This window comes from Caretta caretta, chromosome 3 (assembly GCF_965140235.1).
Source record: "Caretta caretta isolate rCarCar2 chromosome 3, rCarCar1.hap1, whole genome shotgun sequence".
Classification (NCBI taxonomy): Eukaryota; Metazoa; Chordata; order Testudines; family Cheloniidae; genus Caretta; species Caretta caretta.
The window spans coordinates 160,827,131-160,850,866 of NC_134208.1; the positions used below are offsets into that span (position 1 = coordinate 160,827,131).

At 43.9% G+C, this 23,736-nt stretch overlaps 1 protein-coding gene across 1 annotated transcript in view; it reads left to right on the plus strand.

The window, feature by feature from the left end:
• The first annotated feature begins 5,897 nt into the window (after positions 1-5,897).
• The window catches only part of LOC125633669 (calpain-8), a 51,476-nt gene continuing 33,637 nt past the window's right edge, over positions 5,898-23,736 (plus strand). Inside the window, exons 1-5 of the mRNA XM_048843289.2 lie at positions 5,898-6,188; positions 9,857-9,926; positions 21,536-21,654; positions 22,795-22,928; positions 23,279-23,447. Coding sequence (XP_048699246.2) covers positions 5,946-6,188; positions 9,857-9,926; positions 21,536-21,654; positions 22,795-22,928; positions 23,279-23,447 — 735 coding nt within the window. The 5' untranslated portion in view covers positions 5,898-5,945. The remainder of the gene's footprint in view (positions 6,189-9,856; positions 9,927-21,535; positions 21,655-22,794; positions 22,929-23,278; positions 23,448-23,736) is intronic.

Below are 23,736 nucleotides of genomic sequence, written 5' to 3' on the forward strand. Positions count from 1 at the left end.
TGCTGACACAAAGGGAGAAGTGCAAAAGGGAGAAGTGCAAAATTTAGGATTTATCACTAGAATCAGAAGCTTGAGGTGGAAACGAAACAATCAGGTCGCCCAGTCCATCTCCCTGTCCATGAAGGATTGTTCCGTATGATAGACAGTGGTGGGGCTTTTACCACTTCCCTGGGAAACTATATTCCTATCTTCTAGATTTCCCCTGTGGGAAGTTTTCCTGAAATACAGGTCAGTTAACTATTGCTTATTTTTATCCTGTAAAACCATAACCAATTCCTCTTCTCCACATAGCCCACATCAGCTGACCCATCTTTACTGAATCGGAAGGTGCCCAATGGCAGAAGTGCTCAGACCTTAAGCACAATAGTTAAAGACGTGTCCTGGTTCGGGAAGCCCCTGATTCCCACCGACCAAATCCCCATTAGATCACCAGGGCCTGCAGGGGGATCTACAATGGGAGTTAAAGGGGAAACAGGAAATGGAAATTAATCTTTGTCCTGACCCTGACATGAAGGCGAAGAGAGTAGGCAACAGACGAATCCTGATCCTGTAATCCTCAGAGGATGGCAAGTGGACCCTACAAATGTGTTTCCATTTGGCTTGTTGAGACAGGCACATTTAACCAGTCCCTGACCAGTGTGACAAAGTGGGACTGTTCTTAATGTTTCCTCTGAATAGTGTGAGGTTGCCTCAGTTTTCCCTATGCAGTTCTTAAGTATCTAGGTGGTGGGGTAAGGGTGTATGATCATTGCAGAGCCCTAGAGGGCAGGTGTGTGCAGGGGTCTGGACACAGAGAATGGCCGACACCCTGTTTCCTGGCAACTGATGGCCTGGGCCCTTCCCCCCTGCAAGGTGAGAGCTAAAGGGTTGGAGAACAAAGGAATTAGGTGACCTCCTGGCCCAGGAAAGGGACAAAGCCCAGAGGAGGAGGGGCTGGAGGGAGTTTTCAGCTTGGGGCTGGCTGGGACATGGAGTGAAGTGCAGACGTGGTTGTCTGGCTCACGGCCCCCCAAAATGGACCCAGCTGAGGGGTTCTGTTCTCTGCACCTGCAAGCTCTGTTTTAGACCATGTTCCTGTTGTCTAATAAACCTTCTGTTTTACTGGCTGGCTGAGAGTCATGTCTGACTGTGAAGTTGGGGTGCAGGACCCTCTGGCTTCCCCAGGACCCCGCCTGGGCGGACTCGCTGTGGGAAGTGCACGGAGGGGCAGAGGAGGCTGAATGCTCTGAGGTCAGACCCAGGAAGGTGGAAGCCATGTGAGCTGTGTGTCCTGAAGACAGGCTGCTCACAGAAAGGCGACTGCTCCAGAGTCCTGACTGGCTTCATGGGGAGCAGTTCCAGAGCATCGCCCAGGGACTCCGTGACAACTGGTGGGAGTGGTGGGATGTACTGCACCCCGTGGACGGCGCTTCCTGCAGTAAGTGATTGGGGAGCAGTAAAACAAAGGGGGATTGACAGGAAACAGGGTCTCGGCCATTCTCTGTGTCCAGACCCCTGCACACACCTGCCCTCTAGGGCTCTGCAATGATCATACACCCGTACCCCACCACCTCGATACTTAAGAACTGCATAGGGGAAACTGAGGCACCCTCACACTATTCAGAGGAAACATTAAGAACAGTCCCACTTCTTCACAACCAGTTTCCCTGCTAATCAGCTATTGTGGAAAGTGCAGGAGGTTTGTGTCTGGGACAAAGTAATTGATCATTCCAAGCAATATAGGGACACCAAAGGGATACCAACCAGAAAATGTATGGTTAATAACTCGCCCTGCTTAGCTTCCTTTTCTTGCTGCAGTGGCATGAGGCAAAGTGTAACATCAGTCTCAACTTTACATTTCCTATCTTCTGTCCATTAAAGCTAGACTGGCAATGAGAATTCAGTATGGTGGTTTGTATTTCACATACAGTTAATGTGTCACAATGAGGAATTTTTTCAGCCAGCGTAAGATCATCAATTACATCATTTGCTGCAAAGGTGAAGAAATCTAAGGATTCATGCACAAAGCATCTCTTAGCATGCTCATGGTATGGTCAGAATTGGATAAAGCACTGCACTAGGTATAGGAAACAGTGTTTCTGTGGTCAGGTTGCTCTTTCTCCTGTTAAAAGTTTCAATGGTTTATACTGTAGATAATTTTTGGAATTATAATTTTAAATCTACATGTATAGTCTGGTATTGCTTTAGGATATTTAACATAATGAACTGGCTAGAGTGCATGTGCATCACTTTCCTCCACTGAACAGAATCAAAACTGCTCAACTGTATCATAGACCCTCTACTGATGATTGATTGTGGAGATTCTCCTTTTGTTGAAGCGGTAGGGGGAGGGCTTTTGGTTGTAGGACAATCTGCGTTCTATCCCTGCTGCCTCCATGAAGTTCTAAGGGGTCATGGTGTGCAGTATGGTCACACAACTAGGAAATCCCATGGGTTTGTTACAATACTTTTAAAAAACAAAATATTGGAAAATGTACCTGCCCTGCTGCCCCTGAGTTCAGGATTCTGTGTTTCCCTTTAAGAGCTGATAACATCACAACAAGCATTTCTATCAGAGGAGGGAGCAGAGGAAAATGCTCTGCTTTCTGAGCTTGCACCATGCAGCTGATCATCTTTAAGGTCCTGTCTACCTGGTAAAAACAACGTGGTGGACCCAATAGAACATGGTACTGCACTGAGATGGGGAAAAGACAGTTCAGTCATGCGGTACATGACGGGAACAAACTATGTTTTAACCGTGCCGTGGCTTTACAACTAAGTCCCCCACTTTGGTAGGAGTTACAGTGTAGACAGGATGTAATATAAGTGACATAAGCTAATATATTTGCAGCGTGGAGCTGCCTGCTCGCCAAAGAACATAGAGGAAGTGACAGTCTCTCAACCTAAATGATGATTCACACATCCCAGAGAACACTGCATTTCAATAAACAGTGCAATTGAGATTTGTAGCCTGGAGCTGCCAATACCCCCCAAAACTGAATGTAAGAATAGAGAATCTATATAGCCTGTAGACAAGGGGTATGAGGAAGTTCCCAGCCTGGGAACCATAGGCTGTGTCCACACAGCCCGCAGCAGCGAGTCTCGGACCCCGGGTCAACAGACTCAGGCTTGCCCTACAGCACTAAAAACAGCTGTGTAGTTGTTGCCAGCTTGGGCTCTGCAGCCTTCCCCCACCCTAATCTTCAGAGCCTGACCTGGAACATCTACACAGTTGTTTTTAGCACCACAGCAAGAGTCCTGTGCAGCATACCAGGGAAAGGGGAAGGAAAGACATGTACTGTGATCAGAGCTGGGACTCAGACACTTCAAAACGTGAAGGTGTTTAGAGCCAGGGTTTTGATGTGATCCGTTACACAGAGAGAGGCCACCTGCAAGCTGAGAATCAGGCCCCAGCTCCTCCTTCCCCCAGAGTTTAAGGGCGTGGGACGCTGGTATTTAATTTGCACCCATCTCTAATTACGATAACAGTGTCTTGGCTTTTAGTGGGGTTGCTCTAATGAGATGCAGTGATTTTTTTTTTTTTTTTTTTTAGAAATGCATTTGTGAATTAATTTAGTGCCAGTAGAAGGTGTGCCCTGACAGTGCTGGAGACTAGCGTCCTTTGACATTCTGTCCAGTACAGGGCAGTGATATACCCAGCCCAGCAGACCTCCCAGCAGCCCCAGGTTTTATGGAACTGTCCCACTTAGACCCTTGAAAGCCTCCTGTCTTCGTTGAAGTGCAGTTTGCCCCAGACCCCCCTATTTGAGAGGGGCCCCAAACCGAGTGGCATTATGACCTGGTACACAGGGTTGCAACGACACTTCAGGTTTGGCCCCTCTACTTCTCCAGACAGAGAGGGATGGCAGGCCAAACCTGAGTGGTGCTGCATCCTGCTTTAGCCATTGGCAATATTGGGAAGTATGGCCCAATAAAATAGGCTTACCTACATGTTGCAAACAGCAAGCTACATGAAAGTCTTGGGAGGCAGCGTCTTGTGCTTATCAGTCAAATCTAAGATGGACCAGTAATGAGTACTCCAGGGTTCTGTCTCTGCTCTGCCACAGATTCACTGTGTGACCTGGGGAAAATCACTTAAGTGCTATGTGCCTCAGTTTCCCCACCTGTAAACCAGGGATAACAGCATTTACTTATCTCGCAAGGTTGTTGTGAAGTGTAATCAACCAACATTTGTATGATGCTTTGAGATCCTTGGAAAAAAGATGCTTTATACATGCAAAATATTATTGCCTTTATGAACAAATATCCCTGGTGTGGCAGTGTCTCTTTAAATCAGATATTGGAGCTTGAAAGTAGCAGCTCTGGTTCCGCCAATACAATTGGAGCTGACCTATGCACAACTTCCTCTCTGTACAATGTCTGCAACTTTCTGGAGGCTAGTCCCCACTGCACATAACTTCACCCTCCTGCCTTCTCTTAGAATGATCACGCTTTCCCAAGCAGAGTTTGCTTTGGAACCAGTGCAGGCCTGTGTAAATAATGGCTTTGTTTACAGAAGATATGAGTAAGTTTAGGCAGCAGGGTTGAAAAGAGAAAGAATTTTTCTTAGGGGAGGAAACCTCTTCTGAGATAAGGGAACCTGTTAAAGCTAGTCAGGTTGTTTGTCTACAAGTATTTGGTGGGTGTAAACACAAAGGCAGGAGCAGAATGATATGGAATGGCACAATTAAGAGAAATGGGTTGAAAGCAACAAAGAAAATCTTATGCTGATTATCAAGAAGAGTATTTAACAATGACCTCTATTAGAGTTAGAGCTGAGTGAAAATCAGAACTTCAGATATTTCAGCATCTGTTTTTGCCCCGATTCAGGATGAAAAAAGAAATATTGACATTAGTCACAGAATGGAAAGTTCCAAAATATGTTGAAGTTTCATTCAAAGCAAAATGTTTCAACATTTCTGAACTGAAATATTTCATTTCAATTTGTTGAGCCAAATCAAAGCAATTCACTTGGAATCATTTTGACATTAAACTGTACCTGCACCCGGTGCTGTGGTGCCTCAGTGGAGCTGTAGTTTGGATGCCTCTTGCCCTCATTCTGTCCTACAGCCTGGACTTTCCAGCCAGACTGCATTTCCCATGATGCACCTGCAGTCATGGATTCCCATGATGCATCAGATGGCTTGGTCAGAGAGCTGACTACAGTGCATCATGGCAGATGTAGTTTCGCTAAGGAACCCACCCCAGAGCAGAGAATCAGGCCACGGAGCACTGCAGTATCGAGGTGGATGCAGATGAACTGACTCTAAATAAAATCTTTTGGTTCAGTTCAACAAGCCACAATGTTTCAACTTGGTTCAAACTGACCTGCAATGTCACGTAAGGCAGGTTTCTCTGAATGTAAAACACTGTAAAACTCAGTGAGACCCTGGGTCTGAGCACCCCTATCCTTTGGTGATGGTGGAAATCCAGACCTGGATTTTGTGATTAGCCCCCATCTCTCTGATAATGTTCCCCCAAGTTGAACATCCCTGAACTTTGAGGAGGACCAAGGTATCAGAATCCTAACTGTGATCCTGATCTGTCCTCTATAACAGGCTGAACAAAACCCCTGGATCCAAGCACCTATGAAGGCTCAGAACTGATCTTAATTATGTGGCTTGGAGCCATCTTTAGTGTTAAAACACTTTCCCCCTTATTCCCTGCCCTCTGCTAAACATATATAGAGAGGGAACTCCCACGCTGTTATACAAATAGAGAAGATAATGAGAGCCAGAATCTACAATGAGTCATCGGCCCAGGATCTTTGTCTCCTCCCAGCTTCTCTTTCCTCTTGTCTTGAGTACATATGTGCATTTGCATTGTGCCTCCTCCCTCCAAAGGTGCTGGACTGTGTAATGTGTTCACTCGCTCCACCCCACCTGGCCACTCACTTATATTCATTCCCTCTTGTTCATGAGATAGGAGCTGTCCTGTCCACACACACACCACCACGCTGGAGGCAAATGGTGATGGCAGGAGTCGCAGCTAAGTTGTCCAAAGAGAGAGCTGTATTAGAAGGGCTTGGCTCCAATGGGAAGGCAGTGAAGTATTTAAATCAGGATTATGAGGCTCTGAGGCAGCAGTGCTTGCAGTCTGGCGCTCTGTTTAAGGATGAAGAATTCCCAGCCAGTCCTTCTGCCCTGGGCTATAGGGACTTGGGGCCATATTCCCCTAAAACGCAGGGTATTGTCTGGAAGCGACCCACGGTAAGAGAGCTTCATCATTACATGTTTTACTAGATTCAGATCAAATCAGATTCAACCTGAACTTTCACTCCAAAATCCAAACTGAATCTGAGCTGGAACTTTCTTGAAGTCTGGAAAAGGCACAGATTAGCCTTCCCTTTCATTCTTTGCCACCTTTCATCATCTCCCTTCCCCCGCCCCTTCTAACCAGAAGTGAAAGTAATGGAGTATCATAAAAAAAGCTGCTGTCCAACTTCAAGCCCTTTGGGATGGGAGAAGCCCCAGAAATGCAGAGGGAGAGCCTGCTCTCGTAAGATTTCCAGCACCACGCTGCCGATTTGAGAGGTTTCAGTACAATTGAGAAAAGCATCTGAACTTTTGATGCTTATCCAAATGGAACCTTCAAACCTCCTGGGAATTGTTGGTCGCCAGTTAAAGCTTATTACTGGTGTCATGTGTTTTCCGGTATTACTCCAGGAAAATTAGGCTTGTACTAAAATAAAAATTTAAAAATTCCAACCTCCAAAATACCATAATTTGAAGAGCTGGTTGAAACGTTTTAAATGAAATTTATTTTTAATTTTAAAAAACGGGCTTTTTCATAGAAAAAAAATTAGTGTTGTTGATGAAAATGAAAAATGTAGGGGTTTGTGGCTTTTTTTTGTTTTGTTTATTGGGTTTCCTTTTTTCCCTTGTTTCTCTCCCTTTTTCCTTCAGTGACAAAAGGAAAAACTGGTAAAAAGGAAAAAAGAATGTGTGTGCACAGGGGAAGAGCGGGGGGGGGGGAGTGAAACTGTAACACTGAACACAAACCTCCTCCAAGATGAAAAAATTCAAAAAAGAAATTTTCAAATTAAAAAATGTTGCAAAAATTTTCAAATGAATGAAAAATTAAAACTTGCTGCACTAAAATGTTTTTTATTACAAGTCTCCACCCTAACCCCCTTATTTTTTGACAACCTCCTAATTTGGCACTTGAATACTTCATGCGTGAGTGCTAGGGAAACATATCTTGTATATGTCCACACTTGGCATTGGATGAGAAAACATTTTAACTCACACATTTGAATTAACATGTTGTTAAACAACACTCAGTGCCTAGCGTAGACAAAGAGTCACGATGACCAACGTGTTAGCTGGTCATGGACAACCTTAGGGTTAACACCAAAGATTAATAGAAGGGCTAAATCCTCCAGCTCTGAATGGTGCAAAGCCAGCCTGGGCAGGGGCAGGAACTTTTTATCCCCTGCACGTTGCAGCAAAGTGGTGGAAAGGAACCTGGGGGAGGGACAGAATCATAGACAATCTACAACTACAAAGCTCTGCTGGACTATGCCCTGTGCATAGAGGCTGTGTAGAACACTACTGCAGCCTCAAGGATGCTGTAGCAACCACAAAGGATGCGGTAGCAACCACAAAGGATGCGGTAGCAACTACAAGGGCAGCTCCTAACCCTCCATTTATTAGTTCACCTGAGAAGGGACCAGGCTCTGACTCTGACTTTTGAAAGGAATGGAAATCTTCAGTGACAAGTAACATGCTTAAAGGTCTTGCTCATTTCCCCCCCTGGATTCTCTGTTCTGCAGGGGGTTTTCTTGCTGTAAGCTCTGCCCTGGATTCTGGGGGAATGAAATTACCCTTCACCTGATTTTGTCTGAACTGGACAGAGTCTGTAAATTCCTGCTGGGAAAATGTCCAGTCATGAAACAAACACTCAGTGCTAAATGCACCCCCGCACCTGGTGCTTAGTGCATCTCCGTTTTATGGACAGATATCCTTCCATCACAGGCCTCTTTTCTGTGCTTTGTCACTAGGTTTGTATAAAATTGATTGGAGGAAAGTAGACAATGCCTAGGAAGACATTTACTGTCTAGTCACTTGGCATAGATTCAGAAATGACAGGTATCGAAGGGTACATCTACACTGCAATTAAAAACCCATGGAGGTTGGTGCCAGCTGACTTGGGGTCGCAGGGCTCAGGCTAAGGGGTTGTTCAATTGTGGTGTAGATGGGACCTGCCCCCCTCGCAGAGCCCAGACTCCAGCCCAAGCTTGAACATCTGCACCACAATTAAACAACCCCTTAGCTGAGCCCTGCAAGCCCAAGTCAGCTGGCACCGGCTTCTGCGGGTTTTTAATTGTTGTGTAGACGTACCCTAACTGAAAATGAGTCACGCTGGACTTTTTTGCCATGAGGTGCTGCTGCAGCAGAGATCTGCAGTATGTGGGCAGTTGGGAGGGGGCTGCTCAGTGCCCCAGCCCCCTTCCTACACCCTACCCACCCAGAGAACAGGATACTGTGGGTGGGGCGGTGGGGGTGGGGTTGCTCGACAACGGGCCAAAAGCAGGCATAAGCAAAGCAAGCAGCACCTCAGAGAGCTTTATCTCATGCAAGCTGAGACTCAAAAGCTGACCCACCTTTCTCTCCTGCAGCATGACTAAAGGGAGAACCAGCTAATGGACTAGTTCTCCTCTCAGGCATTGTAGGAACCTCTCTTGCTGGGGCAGCATAAATCATAAGACCCACCCTGGCTCCCCCACCGTCCAAAGATGCGTATTCTGAAGCAAGCTCTCTGTCAACAGGGCCCAGCTCCCACTGGGAAAGAATCTCAGCTTCTCTCTTAACACCTACACCCCAAAAACTCTTCTGCATGCTGCTTATCACCTTCATTTAGAAATTCAGGTGAAGTGCTCAGAGCAAGTGAAGACTTTTGTCCTTGGAGAGAGTAGGGAGACTTTAAACTATGTCCTAGGTTTAAAATAATTGGAGGATTTTATTCAGACTTTCCAAACATTGCACCTTTGAGCAAGTACAGTAGTGAGTATGGACAATTTCATCTCTAATTGTAACTGGGCTATTCAGACTTGCAGTGGAGAGAGAAGACATTCTAACTTAAAATCCCTGACTGGCCCCAAAATAAGATTCTAAAAAAGTGGGAGAATTACAAAAACTAATAGCAATAGAAATGTTTGCATGTGTATCCTTTCAGTGCATTGAAAATAGGTGTGGGAAGTTCAAACACAATCCCAAATAACAGCCGGATGCTGGTGCCTGAGTACCAGGAAGTGAAACTGACCAACCTTGTTGAATTGACTGAGCCCAATGAATTGCAGAGTAAAGAAAAAGGGCCAAACCCTGAAGTTCCTTCTCAGTTTTTACTCACTCCCTATTCAGGCAAAATTCTTATTGATGTCAGCGGCAGAAATGACTGAGTAAGGGCATCAGGATTTGGCTCAAAGGGTGTAAAGTACATTAGAATTTAAAGTTCAGCTGAGTTTTCATAACCTGAGATAAAAGAAAAGGAGGCTTGTGGCACCTTAGAGACTAACAAATTTATTTGAGCATAAGCTTCACTGAGCTGTAGCTCACGAAAGCTTATGCTCACGTAGCTCACGAAAGCTTATGCTCAAATAAATTTGTTAGTCTCTAAGGTGCCACAAGTCCTCCTTTTCTTTTTGAGGATACAGACTAACACGGCTGCTACTCTGAAATCTATAACCTGAGAAGTTGCTAATAACACAGTTAAAGAATATTTTTCCAAAGCGTTTTTTAAATCTTGATCTTTTAAATATATTGGAAATGTTTACATTTCGTCTTTTTCTGGATTTTGAATTGAAATAGGTCAGAAACAAACTGCAGCTTTTGTCAGACTGCCAAGATTAACATGAATTTAACAAAATTATTTTCAGGAGTTATGTACCAATCCTCAGTTTATAGTTGGAGGAGCCACTCGGACAGACATTTGCCAAGGGATCCTGGGTGAGTAGAGTAATTGAGCAGAATTTTGCTTGTTTGAGAGACAGGAAAATACCTTTTGTTATTTGAAAAGCCATGTAACACACTAGCTAAGTGTATTCCATTCTGCGCTACATAGAAGCAAAAGGGCAGGACCTACTACTTCTATCAGCTAATGAAATTACTCTTTTAGATCAAATAATTGAAATCTGTGCTGAAGGTCTCAAGTTCAAACCCTGCTGATGATCAACAGGAGGGGTTTTTATATCATTTTCCCCCAAACTCAGCAGCACACATAATGCTCATTCATTCCTCTTTACATAGCAAGTTTGAAGTTCAGCTATTTTTAAGTTATCACTTAAAAAAAGTAAGAATTTTTTTATATTAGGGAAAAATATGTGTTTGTGGGATTTTTTAACCCTGTCATAACTTTACAATAAAAATGTGTTTGTTTGTTTGTTTGTTTGTTTGTTTTAAAAAAACATTGTCATGTATTTAAAATAATTGGGGGATTTTATTCAGGCTTTCCAAACAATTTCACCTTAGAGCAGGTAGTGAGCATGGACAGTTTCATCCCAGAAGCTCAATATTTCCGAAAGGTCTGAGTGTGTGAGAACAAGGGGTTAAAATGGAAATTGTTTTACAACCTGAATAACAGTGGTCAGTGCTATATCTGCCAGATCAACATACTGGCAAGACAATCCATCTGGTCATGGCCATGAGTTAGGAATGCTGACCACGTTGTTCAGAAATTAACGGAGCACATCAGCTAAGCAGGGTCACCCTTAACAAGTAATTTGTTCCAATTTCATGTTGAACATTCTATTTCTACAGCATTTGGTGCAGAACAGTAGCAAATACTGGAGAAAGAAAGGGGAGACCGTACACCAGGCACACAGTTTAAGTATAGCAGGGCAAGGTGGCATCAAACATTTCTCCTTGAATGGCAGAGCAACATTGATGAACGTTTGGAAGACATTTTATCACTCATCACAGCAAAGCTGACTCTTCCTTACCCGCTTTTCCAATGCTGCTTTACATAGAACTTTAATAGGGTCTTTAACTATTTTTTAAATTCCTTTTTAAGGCCTTATTCTAACCCAACACATGCTTTCTTTGTTTGCTGCCCAACTGATAAGATCCATCTTTGGAAAACAGCAGCAGCAGCACTCATTACAGGCTTTCTTGCCAACACACACAGCCTAAAATTCTGAAAGCCCTGTAATAAGAACGTGATAGATTAGTTAGATTGCATCTGAGCTCCCTCCCCTCCAAGGTGCTTACTGCAGTAGTTCTAACCTTACCTCAGTCTCATCAATTCTGCAAATAAGATTCATGCCATTTCTGCAAGTCATTGACAGTAAATGACACAAGTGCTACCCCAGTGAACACAGCTCCATTAAAGCAATTGCTAGAAAATCCCTCAGTGTGGTGTGTTCCAATTGCTAAAAATAAGAGGCACAATCCTATACTTGCTCCAGAATATTTACTCACTTATGGATCTGGGCATAGGAGATCACTTACTGCATTTTCAGGGGGTTGTTCAGTAAGAATAGTAAAGGCTTCATTTCTTGTCAGCATCACAGTTTATGAAGTTTCTGTAATGGATGTGGATTTTTTACATGCCCAGAACACAAACCCCTTTTCCATGGCAGTTTACAAGCTAAGGGACTGGAGCATACTTCCAGCCTTGTCTAGTCTGACATACAGACATAACAAACATCGTTTTGGTTAACACCTTAAATAGAATGCAGGCTCCCTCAGGGCCAGTTGTTCCAGCTCCTTCTTTACCTTCTTCATTTCAGCCCCCGCGTGGAAGTCTGACGGCCTTGCGGCATTTTGTAAACAGAGACTTTCACCATGGACTAATGCCAAAGTAAATCACATAGCAGGAATAATAAAGATGGGCCAAAACTAATCCCCCTCCTCTGAACTAGAGGGTGGGGCATGTTTCTGAGATTTCCTAACAGAGTCCTGTAGGGAGAACCCCAAAGCCTGGGAGCTGATCACCCCATAACTTTTGGGGAGGTTCTTGAAATCGGAATCAAAATTGTCTGGCTTGAGCCCATCTCTCAAAACAATCCTCTTTGGCTTGTGGGAAGGGTAGAAAATCAGGCTGATAATATAATGCAGGGCGGCTTGCATCTCTGAATAGAATCACTTCTATCAGCTCCACAGTACTCTATCTCTTTATAAAAATACATACATACATACATACATAAAATTGACTTGAGTTTGGAGCATAACCAGGGAGCAGATTTTTTAATGTTCAGGTGGTAGTTGCTTAACACTGCTGAGGCCACAGTGGGCCTTTTTGTTATTTAATCTAATAGCTTGAATATCAAAGTGCTGATTATTAAGCCCTGTATGTAAAACACTTTTAGTGAAACAAACCTTGGTTACATATTTACCTAAGTCAACTGTGTGACTCACTGACTAGTCCCTTAGGGGAATAAACTCCATTTTTTATATTTCTTTGTGACATGTTTTGCTTTTAAAAAGAACACTACAGGTCTGAGCTCATAGGAACAAAAGCAGGAAATCCAGAGTTACAGTCTCACTCCATTAAACTTTATTTAGTTGACAACAGCGTAAGTTAGATGAATATCAGCATGGTGAGTTTGATGGGAACTTGAAAGACTGGAAATATTTTAAATGCACTCTTTGAACCATTTCTTTTTGATGGCCTCGTTACAACTTAAAATGCAGAGTCACACACACTCTATTATTTAAAGGTGACCTCTGAAGTTTCCTTATAGCTATCCAAATAAGTTAACCCCAACATTATTTGCTGAAGGCCTCAAATAGCAAGTGGCAGAGATTTATTTTTGAAAAATAAATAGTATTTTACATCCACTGGGATGAAAAAATACACTTAAAATAGCTTTCCAGATCCATGCCATTTGCATGTGTAAAGTGCCGTTCATCCTGAAGGCTCCTGAAGCACTGTACACACGTCAGAAACAGAGGGCCAGATCCTCTGCCCGTGTACATGGGTGTAGCTTCATTGAAGCCAATAGAGCTATGCCTGTTTACACCAGCTGAAGATCTGTCCCATGCACACTTTCTCTCTATATGTAACGATTATATATGCATAGATAAAGTGCTCATTCAGGCAAAAACCTAGCTGGGAGAGATGTCTTCTAATAACGGTGGATCTGAACTGTACTCCGTATATTTGGGGATTCTTTTTGGCCTCTTAACACAGGAGTTTGCTTAATACTAGTGGTTTCTGTGACAGGTTTCACTGTATAATATGTTTATAACCCTCATAAAGCCTATCTCCATAGGCTGTGTGGTTTCTGATAGCTGCTATATCACAGACTGATGCATTCTGGGGATCAGGGGATCTGAGGCCAACTAGATAGTCTTTGAGGAACCTAAAAGCCTATTTCTTTGTTGAATGTACCTTTGCACCTCTTCTATTTGCAGCATTTAACGCACAATTGTAGAGTTTAACTCATTTTAGTATAAAACTTTAACAGGCCTCCTTTAAAAGTAATAAACTTGTTGATCTAATGTATTGTAATCCACTGCACTGCGGAAGTCGGGTAGTCTAGTCTGTGTGCTGTGAGCTCCATGGCAAGTGCTGGCAGTGAAGGGTAGAACTGAGAGTCAAGTCTGGGTAGAGGGCAGATGTTGAAGGAAAGGATCACAGGCTGGGAACGAAGAGAGTGAGAGCATTTTGCCTGGGATCTATTCTGAGCTTAAGGGCTTGCTGAAATAGCAGGAAATGTTTAATACAGAGATGCCTCTGAGCTGCAAAATTCAGATCTGGGTTTCAAAAATTCTAAATTTGGGGAGTTTCTTTCTCTCTCTCTCCAATCTGGGCTTTCAGTTTGGGTCCATCTCTACTTGACTAGATCATTGACTAAAGAATTAAATTCTTACCAGTTTAGACACTTTTAGCATTAACGAAAGAAGCCTCTGTGTGACTCTAAGTAAATATTTCTTGTGGATTTTATTTTATAGTCACCATGAGTGCAGCACAGGTGAGCAAATATCATATAATTATACAGGAATCTGAGTCAGAGTTCCAAGATTACCACAGGTTTCAGAGTGGTAGCTGTGTTAGTCTGTATCAGCAAAAACAAGTCTTTATTCAGGCCTAATTTGATGGTGTCCAGTCTGGGAGTGGATGGGTCACTACAAAAACTAATTCCCCACTGCTGATACTCACACCTTCTTGTTAACTGTTTGAAATGGGTCACCTTCATTACATTGGCCTCATTAGCACTACAAAAGTGATTTCCACCTCTTCTTGTCAACTGTTGAGAATAGCCCACTTCCACCTTAATTGAATTAGCTCATTAGCACTGACCCCCTCCACTTGGTAAGGCAACTCCCATCTTTTCATATACTGTGTATTTATACCTCTACTGTATTTTCCACTCCATGCATCTGATGAAGTGGGTTTTAGCCCACAAAAGCTTATGCCCAAATAAAGTTGTTAGTCTCTAAGGTGCCACAAAGATTACCACAGTTTTAGCATTCACTGAGATTATTTTATCAAACCAGGAAGCTGACAGCATTACTCAAAGAGAACATCAGTTAGCACGGTACAGTTGTGAAGAAGGAACAATTTGTTTTAAATGAAGGGTGTAGTCAATAAAGTAATTCTAAAAATGACATTGTGGGATTTCATGTTTATTTCTTCTTACAATTTGAGATATCAATTTGCTCACTTCACAAGTAAAAAAAATTGCATATTGCCTGCATCACAAACTCCTGTAACAAACCCCTAACTTATGTCTGAGCTGTTGAAGTCCTCAAATTGTGGTTTAAAGACTTCAAGGTGCAGAGAATCCTCCAGCAAGTGACCCGTGCCCCACGCTGAACAGGAAGGCGAAAAACCCCCAGGGCCTCTGCCAATCTGCCCTGGAGGAAAATTCCTTCCTGACCCCAAATATGGCAATCAGCTAAACCCTGAGCATATGGGCAAGACTCACCAGCCAGACACCCTGAAAAGAATTCTCTGTAGTAACTCAGATCCCACCCCATCGAACATCCCATCACAGGCCATTGGGCAAATCTATCACTAATAGTCGAAGATCAATTAATTGCCAAAATTAGGCTATCCCATCATATCATCCCCTCCATAAACTTATCAAGCTTAGTCTTGAAGCCAGATATGTCTTTTGCTCCCACTGCTTCCCTTGGAAGGCTGTTCCAGAACTTCACTCCACTGATGGTTAGAAACCTTTGTCTAATTTCAAGTCTAAACTTCCTGATGGCCAGTTGATATCCATTTGTTCTTGTGTCCAAATTGGTACTGAGCTTAAATAATTCTTCTCCCTCCCTGGTATATTTATAGAGAGCAATCATATCTCCTCTCAGCCTTCTTTTGGTAAGGCTAAACAAGCCAAGCTCTTTGAGTCTCCTTTCATAAGACAGGTTTTCCATTCCTCAGATCATCCCAGTAGCCCTTCTCTGTACCTGTTCCAGTTTGAATTCATCCTTCTTAAACATGGGAGACCAGAACTGCACACAATATACCAGATGAGGTCTCACCCAATGTTCCCTCTAATTTTTGACAGGCCGTGTGGGACGCAAATAATTTCTTCTGTGCGAATTGTGCTTCTGTGCAAATTTTTGTGCGTGCGGCATTTCGCCGTGTGCACGGGGTTTAGGATCTGTGTGCGTGCGCACACACACACAGTTTAGAGGGAACAATGGTCTCACCAGTGCCGTGTATAACAGTACTAACACCTCCTTATCTCTACTGGAAATACCTCGCCTGATGCATCCCAAGACTGCATTAGCTTTTTTCATGGCCACATCACATTGACGGCTCAAAGTCATCCTGTGATCAACCAATACTCCGAGGTCCTTCTCCCCCTCTGTTACTTCCAAGTGATGCATCCCCAGTTTATAACAGAAATTCTTGTTATTAATCCCTAAATGCATGACCTTGCACTTTTCACTATCATCCTATTACTATTACTCCAGTTTACAAGGTCATCCAGATCCTCCTGTATGATATCCCGGTCCTTCTCTGTATTGGCAATACCTCCCAGCTTTGTGTCATCTGCAAACTTTATTAGCACATTCCCGCTTTTTGTGCCAAGGTCAGTAATAAAAAGATTGGTCCTCATACCGATCCCTGAGAAACTCCACTAGTAACTTCCTTCCAGTCTGACAGTTCACCTTTCAGTGTGACCCGCTGTAGTCTCCCCTTTAACCAGTTCCTTATCCACCTTTCAATTTTCATATTGATCCCCATCTTTTCCAATTTAGCTAATAATTCTCCATGTGGAACCATATCAGATGCCTTACTGAAATCAAGGTAAATTAGATCCACTGTGTTTCCTTTGTCTAAAAAATCTGTTACCTTCTCAAAGAAGGAGATCAGGTTGGTTTGACATGATCTACCTTTTGTAAAACCATGTTGTATTTTGTCCCAATTACCATTGATCTCAATGTCTTTAACTACTTTCTCCTTCAAAATTTTTTCCAAGACCTTGCATACTACAGATGTCAAACTAACAGGCCTGTAGTTACCCGGCTCATGTTTTTTCCCTTTCTTAAAAATAGGAACTATGTTAGCAATTCTCCAGTTGTACGGTACAACCCCTGAGTTTACGGATTCATTAAAAATTCTTGCTATTGGGCTTGCAATTTCATGGGCCAATTCCTTTAATATTCTTGGATGAAGATTATCTGGGCCCCCTGATTTAGTCCATTAAGCTGTTCAACCATCAACCTCAGCCTGGACCAGTCCACACAAGAGATCCACCTCCTGGACACTACAGGGCTAATAAGCGATGGTCACATAAACACCGCCCTATACCGGAAACCTACTGACCGCTATACTTACCGCTATACTTATGCCTCCAACTTTCATCCAGACCACACCACACAGTCCATTGTCTACAGCCAAGCTCTACGATACAACTGCATTTGTGCCAATCCCTCAGACAGAGACAAACACCGACAAGATCTCTATCAAGTGTTCTTACAACTACAATACCCACCTGCTGAAGTGTAGAAACAGACTGACAGAGCCAGAAGAGTACCCAGAAGTTACCTACTACAGGACAGGCCCAACAAAGAAAATAACAGAATGCCACTAGCCATCACCTTCAGCCCCCAACTAAAACCTCTCCATTGAATCATCAAGGATCTACAACCTATCCTGAAGGACAACCCACCACTCTCACAGCTCTTGGGAGACAGACCAGTCCTTGATTACAGACAGCCCCCCAACCTGAAGCAAATACTCACCAGCAACCACACACCACACAACAGAACCACTAACCCAGGAACCTACCCTTGCAACAAAGCCCGTTGCCAACTGTGTCCACATATCTATTCAGGGGACACCATCATAGGGCCTAATCACATCAGCCACACAATCAGAGGCTCGTTCACCTGCACATCTACCAATGTGATATATGCCATCATGTGCCAGCAATGCCCCTCTGCCATGTACACTGGTCAAACTGGACAGTCTCTACGTAAAAGAATAAATGGACACAAATCAGACGTCAAGAATTATAACATTCAAAAACCAGTCGGAGAACACTTTAATCTGTCTGGTCACTTGATCACAGACCTAAAAGTCGCAATTCTTCAACAAAAAAACTTCAAAAACAGACTCCAATGAGAGACTGCTGAATTGGAATTAATTTGCAAACTGCACACCATTACATTAGGCTTGAATAAAGACTGGGAGTGGATGTGTCATTACACAAAGTAAAACTATTTCCCCATGTTTATTCCTCCCCCCCCCCACTGTTCCTCAGATGTTCTTGTCAACTGCTGGAAATGGCTCACCTTGATTATCACTACAAAAGGGATGTGAGTGTGTGTGTGTGTGTGTTTTCTCTCCTGCTGGTAATAGCTCACCTTACCTGATCACTCTCGTTACAGTGTGTATGTTAACACCCATTGTTTCATGTTCTCTGTGTATATAAAATCTCCCCACTGTATTTTCCACTGCATGCATCCGATGAAGTGAGCTGTAGCTCACGAAAGCTTATGCTCAAATAAATTTGTTAGTCTCTAAGGTGCCACAAGTCCTCCTTTTCTTTAACCGTGTATTATTATTGTTATTGCAGTGGTGCATAACAGCCCCAGTCAAGACCAGGACCCTATTGTAGGCACTGTACAAACAGAGATGGTCCCTGCCCCCAAAGCTTACATTCTAAGTAAGCCTAGCTCTTTAATCTAATTAGGCCCAATCCTGAAAATGCCTTGACATCGCTAATTCCAGCACCCTCATTGAGCCACATTCAAGTCTGTAGGACCCTGCATGGTGAGAAGGGTCTGACGTGCAGCATTAAGGTCAGTGTTGAACCATGATTCCTTATTTAAGAATACCTGACTGAGGGCTGATCTATCCACAGACTTGTACCAAAATAACTAAATGGGGTTTGATTCACATTTTTTGTTATTTCAGTGCCAGGCTGTGCGTGGATATCACACAGTTTCATTTTAAATAGGAGTGTTCTATTCTGAAATAAGAATATCCACAAATAGACTTGTGCCAAAATAACAAATGGTGCCACTTAAAAGCACTGTAGTTCTTTTGGTGTGAGTTGTGGGTGGATAGACCAGCCCTTAATGTCTATCTAAAATATAGTTATAGTTTGGATTAAAGCTCATGACGCATGCTGGTGGGTGTAACTACTGCCCTTCATTTAAGATAGTAGAAACAGTTAAGTTTCCAATCTCTGGATTGGAAGGGACCTCAGGAGGTCATCTAGTCCAACCCCCTGCTCAAAGCAGGATCACTCCCCAATTTTTGCCCCAGATCCCTAAATGTCCCCCTCAGGGATAGATTTATATCCCTGGGTTTTGCAGGCCAATGCTCAAACCACTGAGCTATCCCTCCCCCCTGGGTCTGGTGCTGGCTAAAAGAGGTTTAGTGCTGTGAGCAAGGAAACTATTGTTTGGTTCTTCCTCTGTTCAGAGAAATAGGACTTCGTACACTCCTTGTAAATAAACAAGATGCATCAAAAGTCCCTGACTCCATCATCAAATTTTCCTCCTAACTGGAACAACGTGCAAGACCCCATATTTTTGTGATCTAGCCTCCTTTGAAGGAAGTAGAAATGACTGAGTGATGGAATTGCTGGCATTCGCCTAAATGCTAGGACAGAGGGAGATTTCCCCTGGGGAATTCTTGTGAAGGACTTCACTCTGTGGGCACGCGCGCTGTCCTAGGGGAACAGGACCTTACATTACTATAGTAAGACTCAGAATGAGCACAGGGAAGGCTTCTCATTTAATTGAAGAGTCTATATAGTTTTGTGCTGACTAAACATTCCCAAGGTTGCCATCCTTGAGGTCAAGCAATTCCCAGCTGCTGACACACAGTAGTTAATGGGGCAGGCTCTATTTCAATAGTTGCAACAGCCTGGCCTGTAACACAGAGAAGGCATTTCCAGACATCACATATGGGGAGAACTCTAACTCGTCCTTACCAATGGGCTGTGTCTGTTCTCCTCTGGATGCTGGATGCAGGAATACCAGGAGAGCTGCTCCACCATTTCCTCAAAACTAGCACTGTGTGCTTCAGAGCAGGCCAGCAGCAGCAGCCGAGGAACTCGGAGGCAGGGGAGCCAGTAGCTGGGATACATAGAAAGATGAGGATTTAAATTCCCACTTCAAAAGCTGTTGTTTTCCTCTCCACATCATGAGCCCCTCCTCTACCACACCCCCCTGCTACCACAAGGACCATGATTAATTCTGCTTCTTCAACCGTGCTCATGTGGGGCAAAACATGTGTGATACTACAGTTCAGTGCTAGCAACGTGTATGGACCCTGCATGTATGCAAAGCGGTACTGAAATACTCTCATGCTACGTGCTGGTATCCTGGAAACATGGTGACACCACTATGGCATTTCCTTACCCCTCGGACCAGCATTGTGTGTGTGTGTGTGGGGAGAGATCTTTCTCATCTCCGCTCATATCAGCTAACTTTTTTTTTTTTTTTAAGAGCCAGGCCTTAAAACACGAACTACAATGCTAGGAGAGCTATGCATGTTTTAGTTTGAGAGTTACATTTCGCTAAATGATGGGCACGTCTATGGGAATTGGTACAAACATGTCTCAGAACTTCCTGGGCAGCAGTTTAACCATCAGCAGTTTCCTAATTAGGCTTCTGATGCTGGGAGGTGCTGGGCACCTTCATTCCAATTCAAGGTTAATCTCAAGCTAGTGACAGTCAAGGGCATGCGGCTCCCAGCCTCTTGCCGAACTGGGTTGGACGTTCTGCTACGGTGAATACACTTATCTAATTTTTAAGAAGTTAACTGCTGCCCTCTGATGTTAAAGCACACACCAGTTTAGACTATTTGGGCCAGATCCTCAGCTGCTGATTTACACCAACTGATGATATTGCTATGTGTGTCCACATGAAGAAACTAAGGCTGGGTTCAACCCAAATATCTCAGAAGTAGTATTTGTTTTCCTGATCTTTTTCTAATGCCTCAGGGAGCCATTTGGGGCCATGAAAGAACATGAAGTCTGTTTTTTTCCCCCCCATGGTATTTCCATCATCCAGAAATTAAAATTCTGTGGGAAGCCCAGACCTTGGATTGCTTCAGCCACATAAATTGCTCCCTGAAGGCATTAAAAAGCATGTAAAAACATGGTCTAAACACCAATAAAATTTGGAAGTGGCTCTGTACCAGGGCCGTCACCCCACTTCAGCCCTGAAAGGGTTAAAAGCCAGCCCTTGGAGAGGGCTGGGGGTGAGAGAAAAGCTTAGGCTGATTGGGGAAACAGCCACAGCTGGGGCCATGCCCCAATCAGGCCACAGCTGGCCCTATAAAAGGGCTGTGAGCCAGGTGCTCAGAGAGTCTCTCTCTAGCAATGGAGAGAGAAGGATCTGACTGCTTGGGAGAGATGGGTACCTGGTGTGGAGCAGGGCTAGGGAAAGGCTAGAGGAGCAGGGGGGCTCCAGCCTGCAGGCTTTACTAAAGGCTGGGAAAGATATTGGGGTTGCAGAGGTGCAGCTCATGGTTAGGCAAAGGCAGCAGGCCCAAACCCTCCTTGCCAATGATGACTGGATTACACACTGCAGTCTGCCCCAGTGAGCGCAGGCTAGATGGTGACTGGCAGTAGCCACTGAGGCAAGGTGGGGATAGAGGGTGGGTGTTCCCTTGGGAGGGGAGACCCAGAGACTATGGGGGTACTGCAGGGGGCAGCACCCCAAGGTAAAGGGACACCAGGGTCTGGGAGGCACATGGGGGCCAGTGCAGGTGAGACACTGGCCTGCAGAAGGTGCTCTGGAGAGCTAATTCCCAGGAGGTCCAGCAGGAGGTGCTGTGCTGGTGGGTTGTCGCATTGCTACAGGCTCCAGACTGGAACACCAAATCCACCAGTATCATCAGCTCTGGAAACTTTGGCAGAATTTAAATCAAGATTTGGGCCTAACAGTATTAAAAACACAAAAGCTAGAATCTGCCCACCCCTCCTGGAAAAATAAGCAAAATAGATATATTTAAAAACAAACAAACAAAACAATCCAGCAACTAGACTTCCAATAGGATCTCAGAGGGCACTCTATGTTGGCATTTTATTCAAAGAGTATTTCAATTAGTGGTGTAGGACAAAATGAAGGAACTGCAAGGCCATATTTTATTGATACACATTTCTATCTTGAAACTTGCATGTTCCCAGGTGACTGCTGGCTCCTAGCAGCCATTGCATCTCTTACCTTGGATCAAGAAATCCTGTATCGAATTGTTCCCAAAGATCAGAGCTTCCAGAATAACTACGCTGGGATCTTTCATTTCCAGGTAACTCTTGCTAATCCATCAAACAGGATCAAGATGTGAGGAACAAAAGAAAGATCCAATATTTAGGTAAATGTAGCTTGTCTCATTGCTGATGACAAGTTAGATATTCAGCAATTAAGGTGTGCAAGTGAGATAGACAGGGAGGGGGAGAATAGAGGAGACTATAACAAAATGGAATTATACATACTCTGTTGGCTAGAATTCTGCTCTCTTACACCTGTGTAAACCCGGTGCTGCATCAGTGGTGGCAAGAAAGTTACTCCAGATTAATACCACTGTGATCTAGAGCAGAATGTTCTAGGTCAGGTGCCAACTTTTTCACAGTATAGGCCACATTTCATCTCCACAGGGAGATTGTCCTGTGGATTTGCCTGCCTCCCAAACTTTGTCTGATTGTCTATCTGCCCCCTCATTTGTGATCACATAACATCCTGGTGGCAACTCCAGCAGCTACTTACACAGAGAATAAATATTAGCTAAGTACACAGGCTTACATTTCCAAAAGTGACCAGTGTTTTTGGGTGCCCCAACTTGAAGTACTTTTTAAGGGGGCCTTATTTTTTCTGTGGGTGGGTGCACAGCACTTTCTGAAAATGAAGCCTCTTCAGGGTGCCTCAAGTTAGGCACCCTAATGTACTTTTCAAAATTTAGGCCTTAATACATCCCAGCTGCTAGCCAGGTCTTTGTGAACACGAAAAGTACTCCATGGACCACACTATGAGAATGTTCTAGATGTTCCTTCCAAGGCAGCAATAACATTACCTATTAATAAACCTTCACATAGTACTTGTAAATGTACCAAAGCCTTACAGAACCTAGTAAAGCAGAGCATAGAAAACACATTGGTCTCTGTTCCAAATGATGTGCAGCGTAATATCGATGGGACAAAATGCAGATATGTTTTCAAATACGGGAGACTGAGGAGAAATCAATGGGGAGGAGCCCAGTGTCGGAAGGATTCCTCAAAGTGGGTTTTCATGAGGGATGTGGAGATGGAGAGGAGAAGATGAATGGCCAGCAAGAAGTGGGACACTGTTCCATAGCACAGGGGACAGTGAGAAGCAGAGAATGGCAGGAGGATTTTTAGCAGGAAGGTAACTGTAGCACACCACTCTAACCACCCTTTCTTTCTTTCCTTAGTTCTGGCAGTTTGGGGAGTGGGTGGATGTTATTGTTGACGACAGGCTGCCCACCAAAAATGGGCAGCTGCTCTTCCTTCACTCAGAGGAAGGCAATGAGTTCTGGAGTGCCCTGCTGGAGAAAGCCTATGCTAAGTAAGTGGGGCTAATTCTGAGAGAGGCCATAATAAGTGCAAGGAATGTGACTGTCTCAACCCATGCTGGTGCCAGGCCCAACACATTCTGCCCTAGTGTCAGTCTCTTATTCCTCCTCCTTCCTGTCTCCACACCATTTCTTGTTTCCCACAAACACTTCAGGGAGAACTGCCAATCTTCTGCCCCAAGATGTTTTATCTACTAGTTTCACAAGTAACACTTTTATGTGTACAGTAACAGATTGGGTTCTACACCATTATTTCTGTAATGCAAATGTGTGTGTGTGTGTGTGTGGAAACTGGCCGGATGCTCCTTGTTGCATCTCTGTTATCTTATTTTCTTCCCCATAGATTGAATGGATCATATGAGGCTCTCACAGGAGGCTCCAGTATAGAAGGGTTTGAGGATTTCACGGGAGGCATCGCTGAGTCTTACGATCTGAGGAAGGCCCCACCAAACCTATATCAGATCATCCAGAAGGCCCTTCAAACTGGGTCATTGGTTGGCTGCTCCATTGATGTGAGATACCATCAGTATTTTATTCTTTCACCATCAGAACTCTGATCTGTGTAGCAGGAAAAGCTCAGGTCAGCAGCAGGCATTGTTACTATGGAAGGGCCTTTTTCAATGCCCACTGAAGTCAGTGGAGACTTTCAACTGATTTCAGTGGGCTTTGGTTCAGGTCTTGAATGGGCAACCACCCATCGTGTCTCCCTGCTCAGGAAAGAGCCTAATAATTAGAGCTGGGAACTAGGAATCATATTTCTGGGTTCTATTTCTGACTTTCCTCTCATTACCATTTCATTTT